The sequence below is a fragment of the Mustelus asterias genome, chromosome 11 (genome assembly GCF_964213995.1).
Source record: "Mustelus asterias chromosome 11, sMusAst1.hap1.1, whole genome shotgun sequence".
NCBI classification, from domain to species: Eukaryota; Metazoa; Chordata; class Chondrichthyes; order Carcharhiniformes; family Triakidae; genus Mustelus; species Mustelus asterias.
The window spans coordinates 78,381,480-78,397,007 of NC_135811.1; the positions used below are offsets into that span (position 1 = coordinate 78,381,480).

The following is a 15,528-nucleotide window of genomic DNA, read 5'->3' on the forward strand; positions in this document are numbered from 1 at the left end:
ATGTCGACAGGGACGTGTTCTCCTTTACGCTTCCTGAAGTCGATGACAATGTCCTTCGTTTTGTTGACATTGAGGGAGAGATTATTGTTGCCACATCAGTTCACCAGGTTCTCTATCTCATTCCTGTACTCTGTCTCGTCATTGTTTGAGATCCGACCCACTCTGGTGGTGTTGTCAGCAAACTTGAAATTGAATTGGAGGGGAATTTGGCCACACAGTCATAGGAGTATAGTAGGGGGCTGAGAACACAGCCTTGTGGGGCACCGGTGTTGAGGATGATCGTGGAGGAGGTGTTGTTGCCTATCCTTACTGATTGTGGTCTGAGAGTTAGGAAGTTCGGGATCCAGTAGCAGAGGGAGGTGCCGAGGCCCAGGCCACGAAGTTTGGAGATGAGTTTCTGCTCATCATTCTCTGCATCTTCAGCATCACTCTCAAAATCTTCAGATTCAAAATCTACGTCAACAACTATTTCCTCAATATAATAAAACAAAATACTGCAGATGCTGGAATCTGAAACAAAAACAGAAAATGCTGGAAAATCTCAGCAAGTCTGACAGCATCTGTGAAGAGAGAATAGAGCCAATGCTTCGAGTCTGAATGACCCTTCTTTAGAGCTCGAATATAGGATGGTATTTACACTGGGTGAGGGGGATTGGGGGGGGGGGGGGTGGTGCATGGATAAAGATGTCATGGACAAAAAGACAAAGGGAATGTAAATGGTGCTGATAACGATTAAGAGATCAGAATGTGTAACTGGCAGAACAAAGGTAGTTAACTGAACCTAAAGCACTTAAATTCTACCCACTGTTCAAATGTTGGCTCCATCAAAAGTTAGTGCGGTTTCTGGCTTTTGTACTTAATGCAATTTAGAAAGCTTAATGGCCTTGCCTCTGGCAGGAACTGAAGTGTCTCTGAAAGTCCTGCACACAGCTAGCTCAGGATGAATTCATCTGACCCAAATGGCCCTACTGTGGCATAAATCTTAGTTTTAATGCTCTCAAAGCTCTCCAGGTCAGGATTAGTGATCAATACATGGAACTGAAGCTCCGCTCAGAAGAAATGTGAAAAAGCATACTTGTTGGAAAGTACAGTTTCCGTATTGCCGTCTATCCTCCGCAACTACTGCAACAAAGTTAAATGCAATAAGGATTTCTGTTGGGTTTGAATTGTTTTTTAAATTCATTCGTGGGACGCTGTCTGGCCAGCATTTATTGCCCATCCTTAGTTGCCCCTGGAGGTCAGTTGAGAGTCAACCACATTCCTGTGGCTCTGGAGTCACATGTAGGCCAGACCAGGTAAGGACGGCAGATTTCCTTCCCTGAAGGACATTAGTGAACGGTTTTTCCGACAATAGTTTCATGGTCATCAGTAGGCTTTTAATTCGAGATTTTTAAAAAATTGAATTCAAATTCTACCATCTGCTGTGGTGGGATTCAAATCCAGGTCCTCAAAACATTAGCTGAGTTTCTGGATTAATAGTCTGGCAATAATACCACAAGGCCATTGCCGTCCCTTTTTAAAGAGTTGCACAAGATTTAATTTTAGTAATATTTACATATGCACAAGCGAATTATGTTTTGAACATTTAACTATAATTTTCTGATTGACGGGTGATTTAACAGAGGCCATATTTGTTGACTTTATAAATAAGGCAGTTTACATAGAAAATGCTAAGCTGCTGTATTTAACATTTGCAAATTTCACAATCTGTTGTTTTTCTGTTACAGGCAGTTTGCTGTTCAGATCACTTGCACTGTTGCCCTGAAAATACCACCTGTGATCTCGCCCATTTAACTTGTCATAATAGTTCGAGTACTGTTCCCTGGGTGAAGAAAGTCCCAGCAATTCGTGCAGAGACTACCATGGTAACTTGATGATGGTTCAAACTATTGAGACCTGTGCTGTAATTTCAATATTATCAATAATTCCCGTAAGAGTTTCACAGCACAGAAAGAGGCCCTTTGGCTCATCATGTCTGCATCGGCCGTGAAATACCTATCTATTCTGATCCCATTGTCCAACGCTTGGTCCATAGGGTTGTATGCTATGACGCTTCAAGTGCTCATCTAAATGCTTCCTAAATGTGAGGGTTCCCGCCCTTACCACCCTTTCAGGCAGTGTTCCCTACCACCCTCCGGGCGAAAATGTTTTTCCTCAAATCCCTCCTAAATCTCCTGCTCCTTGGGGGGGGGGGGGGGGGGAGTTTCTTCCTCACTACCCTACCTATGACCCTCGTGATTTTGTACACCTTGATCTGGTTCCCTTCCCCAGCCTTCTCTGCTCTAGGGAAAACAACCCCAACCTCACTAACCTCTCTTCATAGCTGAAATGCTCCAGCCCAGGCAACATCCTATGAATCTCCTCTGCACCCTTTCTAGTACAATCACATACTTCCTATAGTGTGGCGACCAGAACTGCACACAGGGCTCTAACTGTGGCCTAACCAGTGTTTTATACAGTTCCATCACAACCTCCTTGCTCATATATTCTATGCCTCGGTTACAATTCTGTCCACAAATACCTATGTAACTAATTTTTGAACCGACAGCTATCTTTTCAAATATTACACAAGTTTATATATAGATACCTGTAAAATGTTTTCAGCCATTATTTTCCTTTGCTTCTACTGAGGTTTTTTTTGACTTTCCATGCTGCCTTTAGGTTCAATTCATTTTTAAGTATTTTCATTTTTCCTGTGGCTTCTGTATTTGGGAGCTTTCTGACCAGTTTTATATATGGATCATGCTCTGGTGCAGTTCTATTAATACTTTACAAATTGCCCATACTTCATGTACAAGAATGCTTGATGAATGTTGGTCAGAAATTGACCGTATGAGACTGCCGAGCCTGATGGAAGTTGCCTGCAAATGTCAATGTAGTTTACTACATACTAACACATGTTAAATCTGGTAACAAGAAGATTGCCTGATAATGTTCCTGAGTTGTGTGGTTCTATATTGCATTCTTCCATTGAGCCATCTCTTTTTTAAAATTGTAACCATGAGAGTTAATTTTCTAAACTCCAGATGGTCTTCAGGACTGAATAATAATGAGCTAATTCCATGCAAGACTACCATAAACTGCCTGAAAAACTAATGTTTGTGTTTAGCTGGGATTGTGGAGATGCTGTTTGGGGTGGGAGGGTGGTGGGGGGAGCATTCTCACCACGGCATATTTTATTGTTCTAAATACTAGTTATATAAGAACCAATCTTTTTCAGCCTCAGCTGATGTGCTCAGAAATTTATGCTAATAAATCAGATTGGTTCTCGGGTAATCGTATCCAGTGAGCCGTGAATAGAGATTTATTTTGCTGATTATAAATTCGCGTCCAAAGGTATGCAGTGCACCTCATGACCAAGAAGGTGCTTCGCTCAAAGTTTTGGCTGCGCATCTCATTAAGCAAAACCTACTGCCGTACTGGGAAATGAGATGATTCTGAAGGTGGGTTGCTGAAATAGCATTGTTTTGTGTTGGGCCCACAGGGATTCTGTCAGTAGACCATGACTAACTGGTAGTTAATCAGTGCAGTACCCAAGAATGGGCAATCACTTCACGCACGTTTATCTATTTCTAGTGGGAAGAAGCAAAGGCCATCCCTCTGGTTCAAGCAGGAACACCCAATGCAATGACTGAGAACATATGTCTGGATAATACTGAATGTCCTCCTGAATACACTTGTATGCCAACATCAAAAGGTGTCTATGGCTGCTGCCCTCTCACTGAGGTATAAAAGCATATTTTAATTTTAGCTGCAGTTTTCTCATGATCTCCATAGTATTTTGATTGTAAGCAATGCAAATTGTGTTTAATAATGAAAGTATTAGATCGGTTATACAACGTGATATAAAATTTAAAATAATTTCTCATAAACAGAAATTTAATGTAAAAAGATAAAACCTAACAAACCTATTTTTTTAATCCCAGGTGTATATAATCCTGATTTTCAATAATTCAATATAAACCTTGCATTTTCTCTGTTCATTACCTTTTTATTGTCAGAATTCTATAAAATCATTCCTCTGTTTTTGTTGTTTTTCTGGTCGCAGGCAACTATTTGCAAGGACTGGGAGCATTGCTGCCCAAAGGGCTATGAATGTGACTTGAACGAAGCCAAATGTAAAAGAACTGGAGTAAAGGAAGAAAAGTTGCCTTTGGTGTCTGGAGTAGGAAACTTGCGTATTGCCGAGAGTGAGCTTTGTGGGAATATGTCCTGCTCTGCGGGGTACACCTGTTGCACGTCCAAGAACTTTGGTTGGGGTTGCTGTCCTCTGAAAGATGTAAGCCCTGAGTGAAGTTATAATTTTATGGACTGTCTTTCTAAATTAGTTAAATGTTGATACAACTATTAAGTACTAGCAAATTAGTAAATTATTTGTATTGGTGCAGAGTGATCAGCCGGATGATAATATTCCCTTAGGGTTTGCTATAGGTACTTCCTATTCGGTGGCTCCATGTTGGCAGGTTATATCGTCCTGCACGCAATGGCATTTTGGTTTCCCTACAACTTGAAGCAGAAATGTAGTGCTACCCCTGGAGTTCAGAGGAAACTCGAGTGTACAGTTTACGTGTCATGTACAGAATTTAAATTGCCTACCAGTTAAAGCACAGTAGACTAAGAAGGGAGCTGACTTGCCTAGTATGTGGGGCCATTTTCTTTATGCACTGATGGTCTTTTGGCTCCTGGGTTTGGCCACAGCTGTTACAACAGTACGTTAGACCTCAGTCTCTGCCTTAAAGAGCACCAGGCAACCCAACAAGCACTTAAACAATTGATCACTACTGACATTACAGCTGCTTCTGTTCCAAGGACAAGATTTAAAGGCTGACAGAAAGATTTATTTTGTGATCACCAGCGTGAAATGGCAGAAATGGACCAAATGGATCTTTGCCTAAGGAAGTGGAGTGTGTTCACTTGACTTTTAACATTATAATGAATCCTTGAGTACCAATTATGAAAGTACTGCTACTGAAGGCATGGCACATATCCAGAAATAATAGTTGAACTGTTTTGCTTAGGTTGATGGAACTGTGGGTTCAGGCAAAGTTCAGGATCATCTTGAGGGGAAAAATAAGTACTAACTAAAATATTTAAAACAGAGTCAATTTTAAAGAGTAAAATTGGGCTAAATCAAATCTGTATTTCTAGCGCTCAAGTTATTCAGCTGATTTGATTCTGAAAGGGGGAATGCGAACTGAGTAGAGATGTACAGGGTTAGATAACTTGGCTATCACAAACTGAGAAAAGTCTAGGCAAAAGTTTAAAAGGCCACTTGGTATGTAGGCCAAAATAGAACAAAGAAAAGTACAGCACAGGAACAGGCCCTTTGGCTCTCCAAGCCCGTGTCCATCATGATGTCCTAACTAAACTTTAAAAAAAAAGCTTCTGCCCTTACTCGGTTTGTATCCCACTATTCCCCCCTCATTCACGTACCCATCCAGATGCCTCTTAAATGTTGCTAATGTTCCTGCTTTCACCACCTCCTCTGGCAGCGCATTCCAGGCACCCACCACTCTCTGCATGAAAAACCTCCCCCGCACATTTCCCTTAAACTTTGCCCCTCTCACCTTGAACCTGTGCCCCCTTGTAATTGACATTTCCACCCTGGGAAATAGCCTCTGACTATCCATCCTGTCTGTGCCCCTCATAATTTTGTAGACCTCTATCAGGTCTCCCCTCAGCCTCCATCTTTCCAGTGAAAGCAATCCTAGTTTATTCAACCTCTCCTCATAGCCAGTGCCCTCAAGACCAGACAACATCCTAGTGAACCTTCTTTGCATTCTCTCCAAAGCTTCCATGCCCTTCTGGTAGTGTGGCGACCAGAACTGCACGCAGTAGTCCAAATGCGGCCTAACCAAGGTTTTATATAGCTGCTTTCCTCATGTCCATAACACAATGTGTCAGCACTGGATGCTGGCATCTTCTGTTCGTGTTATCTTTCAGTTTGACAGGTGGATTAAGGGAGTTTATTTTAGGTGATCACATCTGCATGCTTTTTTTTTGTTGCAAATTTACCACAAAGCACCGTTCTGTTTACAGGCTGTGTGCTGTGATGACAATTATTGCTGTCCAAAAGATTTCAAATGCGATAAAGTACACAAAACCTGCATCAGACACATTGGTAAGCAGAATGCATATTAAGTGAATATAAGCCTAATATGTCAGGTATTCAGATTGTTTTGGTGAAAATAATTGTTTTTTCTCATTCTCTCCCACCCCCACTATCAAGAATAAGAAAAGGTTGGGAAGAGGTAGTGTTTATTATACATTTTTATTTTTCGTAACTCCTTCCACCATACTAAAATGACAGATAATTAATTTTTGATGTAGAAAGAGTTTAGGCTTGTGCTTTAAATTCGCTGGTGAGTACTACCTAAGTGTTCTGTTAGATTGGCATCCTCCCATCTGCAGGCGATGCTGTGAATGCAGCCTGAAAACGTTGCTGAGCTCAGATGAAATCGCCTGCAGCTACGTTGGCTGAACAAGCCAATTCTGGAAAAGCAAAGGCTGCCACGTGTGAAGTTTTTCCTCATTGATGGCACAGGATGGTCTCTACTGATGCCTTGTTTGCAGGGCTGGCATATGGTTTGGAGCTTCAGAAACCACATGTTGTTGTGGTGGCCAACTAGCCGTAGCTTGCCTCGCCATTTGCATTGATTGTCAGCTAGAGTTTCCCATTTGTCGTGATGTAGAAGATTCTTATGTCTCTTGATGACATCCTTGAATCGGAACTTTGGATGCCCTGCTAGTCTTTTGACACTCCTATGTTTATCCTTTGGAGTGCAGCCATCTTCTATCCTGTGCATCTGCCCAAGCCACTGAACCCATGTTAACATTTGTCCTAAAAAGGACTGTTCAATGTTGACTTTGGGTGGGATTTTCTGGCCTCACTCGCCCCAAAGCTGTAAAATCCCACTCGAGGTCAACGAACCTTTGCATGGTCTATGACCCGCCTGATACGATTCCCGCAGTGTCCGGGATGGGAAAATGCCACCCTTTATCTTTCTATGTGATGCCAGGAATACATCATAGACACCAGAGGTGAAAGTTATTTGTTCTTGGTAAGTATATGTTATCCAGGCTTCAAGGCCATACAGCAGTGAGCTGAGGATGCTGGCCTTATTCTTCTTGGTCCTGTGAGATATAACCCCATACTTCCAGTATTTGGAGGACTGAGTGAAAATCCAAGGTCCTTGTGTGCATGTTAGGTTAGCACAAGTATAATTTACAAATTGTCATTTTGGTGAGCTCTTTCATGCCCAGAGAATATCATGTCTAAATTTTTAATATGCTAAATTAGAAAGTATAAGTAATTGAAAATAAAGTGAAGCAATAAGGGACATTGATCAGATAAGTGAAATGAGCAAAAAAAAGTGGCAGTTGGAATTCAATTGCTAATAAATGAGGTGACATTTTGTTTTTGGAGAAAGTAACAATTATACTTCAAAAGGGAGAAGAATTGATGAGTTCCGACTAAAAAGTCATTAACTTCGCAAGATGCTGCTTTAAATGCAATTTTAAAAATCGAATGTATTGCTGGGCAAGAGCTTTGAATAGAAGTTGAGGCAATCTAGAAGGAAATATAGTTGGAGTACTCTGCACTTTTGGGCTTTACAATGGGCTTCATTATAGGTGACAGCATTGAAATACGAATGTGGATGCAGCATAGAGTGTCTAGGATGCTGCCTGCTATGAGGGAACTCGGGAAGAGAGGCTTTGAAAAATTGAGGCTTTTTTAAAGAACTGAGGTGATTAAGGGGTGATTTAATAGAGGTGTTTAAAATTATGAAGGAATGGAACAGAGCATTGTTTCTGGCTGTTGTGAGGTCTAAAGCGTGACAATGTAAGATTAAATGCAAGAAATTTAGGAAACCTAAAATGTCTTGAGGCTTGGAACACATTTACTAGGGCTAGTTAACATTTCAGAATTGGTTAGATAAATGGTTGAAGAAAAGGGGAAGTAGAGCAGGGGAACAACTACATTTGTGGAAGTTAAACTCCAGTGTGGTTTGGCTGTGTGGCCTGTCCAAATGTTTTCATTGTAACCCTATGCGAACCAGAATTGTAAGGCTCACTGCTTATATCATCTAGCCAGCATATTGGTTTGGGACAACAGCTTGTACAATATTTCAGCAAGCTGGTCATAGGATTTGATAATCAATTTGGTGCATAGTAACTATTACAGAGGTGGCGTGTATCTCAAGTTAATTAAAGGAACCAGTATCTGAGCAAAAAGTGCTATGTGTTCAAAGCAAATTAGTTGCTCCAGGTCATAGGCAGTTGAAGCATTCAACTCCTTGAAGATTTTAGTGTCGCTGCCAGTTTATGAAGAACCAATTTTTAATTTGAATATTAGATGGCAGAAAAATTGCAATTCCTGATGTTCCGTTTATGTTATCTTGAATTTTGGTTTTATGATTGCTTGAAATCTTGAACAACACCCAGAATCTCTTGAACAGGACTAAGTTTTGAAAATGAACTTAGTTGATGGCAATTAAGTGAGCAGAACAAACAATTCAGAATCACAGAATTGTTACAGTCTAGAAGGAGGCTGTTTGGCCCATCAGGTCTGCATTGGCTTTCCAAAATGAGCATTATGACTTAGTGCCATTCTCCTGTCTTTTCCCCATACCCCTGCACATTGTTTCTTTTCAAATAATCATCTAATGGCCTCTTGACTGCCTCGATAAACCCTGCCTCCACCACACTTCCAGGTAGCGCATTCCAGACCCAAACCATTCACTGAGAAGTTTTTTTTTCTCATTACATTTGCTTCTTTTACAAATCACTAAATCTGAGCCCTCTCGTTTTTGATCCTTTAATGAGTGGGAACAGTTTCTCTATCTACCCTGTCTAGCCCTCCTCATGATTTTGAACAAATCTCTTAGCCTTCTCCTCTACAAGGAGAACAGTCCCAACCTTTCCAATCTATCCTCATAACTAAAGTTTCTCATCCCTGGAACCATTCTTGTAAATCTCTTAGGCACTCTCTCCAATACATTCTCATCCTTCCTATATTGTGGCACCCAGAACTATGCACAATACTCCAATGGAGGTCTAATTAGTGTTTTGTAAAAGTTCAGCATAGCTTCCTTGCTCTTGTATCCTGCCCCTATTAATAAAGCCCAGGTTACTGTATATTTTATTAACTGCTGTCTCCACCTTGAATGGTATATGCATATCAATATCAAGATCCCTCTGCCCCGCACCCTCTTAAGAAGTGCACCCGTTATTTTATAATGTCTGTCCATGTTCTTCGTACCAAAATGAATCACCTCGGACTAATCTGCATTGAGCTTCATCTACCACCTATCTGTCCAGTCTACCAGCTTGTCTGTCTTTTTGAAGCTCTACGCTGTCCTTGTCACAGTTTGCAGTTTAGTTTATAGAATAATATGTTCAGTTTCATAGTCAGCTGATCAGTCTTGCACTTGAGAGTTTCTCTGATCTACCTCATACTCAAGTGGCACAGCCTCTGGGGTTGAGTGACTAGTGTGTCATATAGCACAGATTATTCAATCATGTTTTTTCTAATCTGAGGGAGGGAAGAGAGGCTTCTGAGCCAAATGGCCCAATTTGGTTAGGGGTGTGGAGGAAGGAAGAAAGGCTTTTTCTTAGAAAAAATTGTTGCAAGCAGGCAACTCTAAATGTGAGACATCCTTCACGAATAGAGGTCAGAGAAATCTGGGTCTATTCTACTTGGAACAGAGGTGACCTGTTGAAGATTTTGAAAATTATTGGTTTTGATAGGAAAAAAACAATCCTTCTGGTGAGTGGGTTAATAAGCAGAGATCACAGATGTAAAATTATTGACAAACGACCCAGCTTGGAGATGAGAAATTGTTTCACTTCAAGTTGTTGGGTTGTGAATGCTTTATCTGAAAAGATGATGGAAGTTGATTCCTTAAATCGTTTTAAAAAGCAGTTGGACAGTACTTGAGAGTGAGGAACTTAACCAGGGCTATGCTTTTAAAAAAAAAGAGGAGGTTTGTGTGGGAGTAAGCACAATTGCTCTTTCAATGAGTCTGCTCAGGTAAGGTGGATTGAGTGGTCTCCTGTGCTGTAAAGTTTCTATAATAATATCAGACACACACTGGACTTGTAAAGTCAAGTTTATTTATTAGTCGCAAGTAGGCTTTCTTGCACTGCAATGAAGTTACTGTGAAAATCCCCTAGTTGCCACATTCCGACGCCTGCTTGGATACACCAAAGAAGAATTTAGTTTGGCCAATCCACCTAACCACATTTTTCAGATTATGGGAGGAAATCGGAGCACCCGGAGGAAACCCGCGCAGACATGGAGAGAACGTGCAAACTCCACACATTGACCCAAGCCGGGAATCACACCCGGGTCCTTGGTGCTGTGAGGCAGCAGTGCTAACCACTACCACTGTGCCGTCCCACTGTACCACTATGTCTACATCTCTGTTACTTTCTGTTAATCATCGTGGTCTGCCAAATGCTAGTAAAACTAAATTTCGTTGTCTTTGCTCACAGGGACACTTAGGTCACAAGTAACAACAATCCTGGTGATGACCTGTCTCCCTCTGAGCAGGAAACCGTTTTGTGTAGGGAAAGGCAGTGGCCTTATTATCACTGGACTATTAATCCAGAAACTCAGCTAATGTTCTGGGGACCTGGGTTCGAATCCCGCCTCAGCAGTTGGTGGAATTTGAATTCAATAAAAAATATCTGGCATTAAGAATCTACTGATGACCATGAAACCTTTGTCGATTGTCAGAAAAACTCATCTGGTTCATTAATGTCCTTTAGGGAAGGAAATCGGCCGTCCTTACCTGGTCTGGCCTATGTGTGACTCCAGAGCCACAGCAATGTGGTTGACTCTCTCCTGCCCTCCAAGGGCAACTAGGGATGGACAAAAAATGCTGACCAGCCAGCGATGCCCATGTCCCATGACTGAATAAAAAATAATAACCATGCTATTGAGACTGAAATGAGGCTTGTTGTTCACAGATAAGAATGTAAAAGCAGTTATTTGCCCAGATGAGGCATCCGAGTGCCCAGATGGCTCAACGTGTTGTTTGCTTCCAGATCAGCGGTGGGGCTGCTGCCCTTTGCAAAAGGTATAGTTTGGGGATTTGATGTCATTGCATTCTAGCCCTGGGATATTGGGCATTTTAATTCAATGTACATACGTGATAATGTAGTAATCATGGTACTGTGCTGGCCAACCAGAGGTTGTAAATTCAAACCCTGTGATGATAAATTGTGAAGGTTAATTCAATAAATTACTAACTTGTGGGCTAGATATTATAAAACTCCAACTGGCCAGGGAAGGGAATTTACTATCTTTGCCCGCACTGGAGCACGTGTGATTCTGTTCAGTTAACTTTTGGTGCATTCAGTTGCCCTTCTCATTAAATATACCCTTGTTCAAGTTTGTTGCCTCTCAAGCTTTAAGGTACAAAACTAACTATAGAATGGATTTGCAAGTGAATGTAAGTTATTTATCAGTTTCACTTTTTAATTGGTGAATATCCATTGTGTGCTGACAATATCGAATGAACGCTCCCATACCTGTTGGTTAATCACCACTTCTTGTATAGGCTGTGTGCTGTGAGGACCGTCTGCATTGCTGCCCTTCTGATACCAAGTGTGACCTGAAGCAGTCCAAGTGTGTGTCTGAGTTTGGTATGATGGAAATGTGGAAAAAGTTTCCAGCTCGCAGGAGATTTACAATGAAGAATACTAAAGGTGTTGTGAATTTCCTTTTCTTTTAACTAGTTAATCCACAGTTGAATTAATAGAAGGATTAATCCACATTAGGATCTGTTAACTAATTTAAGAGTTTGTTGCACATTGGGACCTATTAGCTACTGAACACAAGGCAGAAACCAGATGATTCTTGGGGTGAAATTTCAAGATCAAATCCTTTCTGATTGTTGCTTTCATATCTTCATATATTTATGTCACACTACTTAATTGAAGATATATTGAGCTCAGAAAAGTATAATCCAAAGTATAAAAGAATCTACCTTTTTCCCATGGAGCTTGAAGTCAGTCCAAATATTAAAGAGATCTGTTTTTCAATTCTGAGGACCTTCGGTGAAATGAGCACTCTTGCATTCAGACTCATCAACATATTGTAAGAGTGTGTCCTAGTTTCATAAGTTCTGAGAATATGCATGCCTACACAAAACAATCTCTTTGCCCCTCTCACCTAGCTACCCTCTAGATAACATATGTCTATAGATCAACACAATCCATCGGAGATAATACATTCACTCCCTCTAGTTTCACAATACCCACCCTTCTCTGGGGGTTACCACTTGAGAGGTTGTGATCAAAAGGCATGCACATTTATCATGCCTCTGCCTTCATCTATTCTGGATAACAGTTCAGGAGACTGTCCCTTGATTCTTACAGACTCAGTCCAGCTATTATTAGACTTACACTGATCAGAGATCCCATTGCAGAACAATTGTAAGCCAAGGGCACTTTCATGGATTTCGGCTTAGTCTTACCTGTACCAGTGACCCTAATTTGTTACAGATTTTTCTTTTAATGCCGTGCAATCATGCATAGCAACTTCAATGCACAGATTTTTTTTAATAAGCAGTTCTCTTGATTGTGTACCAAATGTCAATTGATGGATTATTATATTGCAAGCTTACGAAAAAGATGCATAGATCACCTGGCACATTGAGCCCGTGCCAACTTTTGGAAAACATTTAACGCAAATATCTGATATTCAACGACAATTCAGCTTTCTCCAAGAGGCCGTGGTAACTGGATTCACCACAACCATTAGCACACTGCCTTCTTTGGTTTGAGATGTTCACTCCAGGACCGTGGCTAGCTTCCTTCTGAACGCTTGCAGAGAATTGGCATTCACCGTATATGCTGGCATCTTAATAGAGAGAAATCACCTATATTTCCTCTGGTTGAGGAATGCCAGAACAAGAAGGGCTAAATTTAAAGTTAGAGGTAGGCTGTCCAAGGGTGATGTCAGAACCACTACATCTCATAAAACATAATCGAGAACTGGAACACATCCAAAAAAGCTGTTGAGGCGAGACTAATCAAAAATATCAAATCAACTTGATAATGTTTTACGCAGCAGGGCCATTGATTCTCTACTGCAAACTTTGTTTTAAATTCCTGTGCCGCTTCTACCTTCACGGGGCGGCACGGTAGCGCAGTGGTTAGCACTGCTGCTTCACAGCTCCAGGGTCCCGGGTTCGATTCCCGGCTCGGGTCACTGTCTGTGTGGCATTTGTACATTCTCCTCGTGTCTGCGTGGGTTTCCTCCAGGTGCTCCGGTTTCCTCCCACAGTCCAAAGATGTGTGGGTTAGGTTGATTGGCCAGGTTAAAGAAAAATTGCCCCTTAGAATCCTAAAATGCGTAGGTTAGAGGGATTAGCGGGTAAATATGTGGGGGTAGGGCCTGGGTGGGATTGTGGTCGGTGCAGACCCGATGGGCCGAATGGCCTCCTTCTGCACTGTAGGGTTTCGATGATTTCTATGATTTCAATGACAATGTGAACTTCATTGTCCCTAAGATCGCGATCCTCCATTCAGCTGCCTCTGTTGCTTTTCTCCATTCACCCAGCTCACTAGACTAAACCTCTTCTAAAATACACAATTCCAGACTCTGCTCTGGAGCTGAACTCTTTCGTTACTCTCTAATAGTTTTCCTATCTACTATCTGTTCGTGAGATCCACTTCTAGCTCCCTCAAGTATATTCCCACTATACTGCTGACTGCCCTATTTCCCTTCCTGGCCCTTACATTAATTGATCTTACATAGAAACCCTACAGTACAGAAAGAAGCCATTCGGCCCATCGAGTCTGCACCGACCGCAAACCCACCCAGGCCCTACCCCCATATCCCTAGATATTTACCCACTAATCCCTCTAACCTACGCATCACAGGACACGAAGGGCAATTTTTAGCATGGCCAATCAATCTAACCTGCACATCTTTGGACTGTGGGAGGAAACCGGAGCAGCCGGAGGAAACCCATGCAGACATGAGGAGAATGTGCAAACTCCACACAGACAGTGACCCAAGTCAGGAATCAAACCCAGGTCCCTGGAGCTGTGAAGCAGCAGTGCTAACCACTGTGCTACCGTGCCACCCTTTGTTAGTGGTTCTCTCTCTCCAGGTACTGTTTTCCCCCTTCCTCAAATTTGCCAGTAATCAACCCACTCCTTTTTAAAAAGAAATCAAGCCTTGACCTCTCCGTTGTTGCAAACCACCACTTTCCCTTTTCCTTCATGAACATATGGCCACCTCCCAAATCCAAGCCTAATCTTTTTTCTGGAATGCCATGTGTAAACCCCTCCAATCAAACTTCCATCCTGCCACACTACCGAAACAATTTTAACGTCATGAATGACATCCTATGTGACTGTGACAAAGGTAAACTGTCCCTTCTCATCCGTTTCGACCTGCTTTGAGTTTTTGACACAGTTGACCTACTGTTTGTGCTCCTGAGCCACCAGCTCTGATGACATAGAGGCCACTGCTAGCACTCAGTTCTACATCGGCACTATTCTTTCTGAATTGCCCGATTGTTTGTTCGGCATCCAGAACTGGATGAATAGAAATTTCATTTGCTCGTTACTGATTCCATCCTCATCCCTGACATCCATCTGAGGCTGAACCAGATTATTTGCAATCTTGGTGTCACATTTGACCTCAAGATGAGCTGCCGACTACATATTGTTACAATCGCAATTGATGTTATAACTGGATGGGAAGATCCTAGATTGGAATCCTGGCTCAAAAGACCTTGACTTTTACTTTTTTTTGAATAAAACACGGAGGAGCAGAGTCACAGGATCACTAATTAGTTTTAACAACAAGAAAAAACATTTATTAAACATGAAAAATTGGATTATATACAATACTCCTTTACTATCCCCTTATATTAACAATTACATATTTAAAGATTAACGTGGATTACAAAATACATTTTAAAATATAATAATCTTATTAACACAAGTTAGAGTCTGTGTATTTCTCCTCAGATTCCTCCCAGATGATGATCACATGAGAGTTTTCAAACTCCACTCCCAAAGAGACACTTTAAAATTTTCTTTCATCATAATGCTTTCATAGAATCTCTACAATGCAGAAGAATGCCATTCAGCCCATCAAGTCTACATCAGTTCTCTGACAGAGCATCTTACCCAGGCCCTGTCCCCGTATTCCCACTATTTCGTGCTAATCCCCCTAACCTACACATCTTGGGACACTGCGGGACAATTTAGCATGGTCAATCAACCTAATCAGCACATCTTTAGACTGTGGGAGGAAACCGGAGCACCCAGAAGAAACCCACGCAGACACGGGGAGAACATGCAGACTCCACACAGACAAGTCACCCAAGGCTGGTATCGAACCCAGGTCTCTGATGCTATAAGGCGGCAGTGCCTAACCACTGTGCCACCCCTTTAATGGTTTGCATTCCAAAATCCAGACCAGATTTTACAAATGGCACTTTTAAACAAGGTACTTCCACTCTACTTTTAACAGCAAATCCTGTCCAAGATTTTACA

At 41.6% G+C, this 15,528-nt stretch overlaps 1 protein-coding gene across 6 annotated transcripts in view; it reads left to right on the forward strand.

Moving 5' to 3' along the window:
• The window catches only part of grnb (granulin b), an 83,107-nt gene that overhangs the window by 39,844 nt on the left and 27,735 nt on the right, over positions 1-15,528 (forward strand). For all 6 annotated transcript variants that reach the window (XM_078223820.1, XM_078223816.1, XM_078223817.1 and 3 more), the window contains 6 exons: positions 1,728-1,865; positions 3,577-3,726; positions 4,049-4,279; positions 6,040-6,121; positions 10,975-11,084; positions 11,568-11,715. In XM_078223820.1, coding sequence (XP_078079946.1) covers positions 1,728-1,865; positions 3,577-3,726; positions 4,049-4,279; positions 6,040-6,121; positions 10,975-11,084; positions 11,568-11,715 — 859 coding nt within the window. The remainder of the gene's footprint in view (positions 1-1,727; positions 1,866-3,576; positions 3,727-4,048; positions 4,280-6,039; positions 6,122-10,974; positions 11,085-11,567; positions 11,716-15,528) is intronic.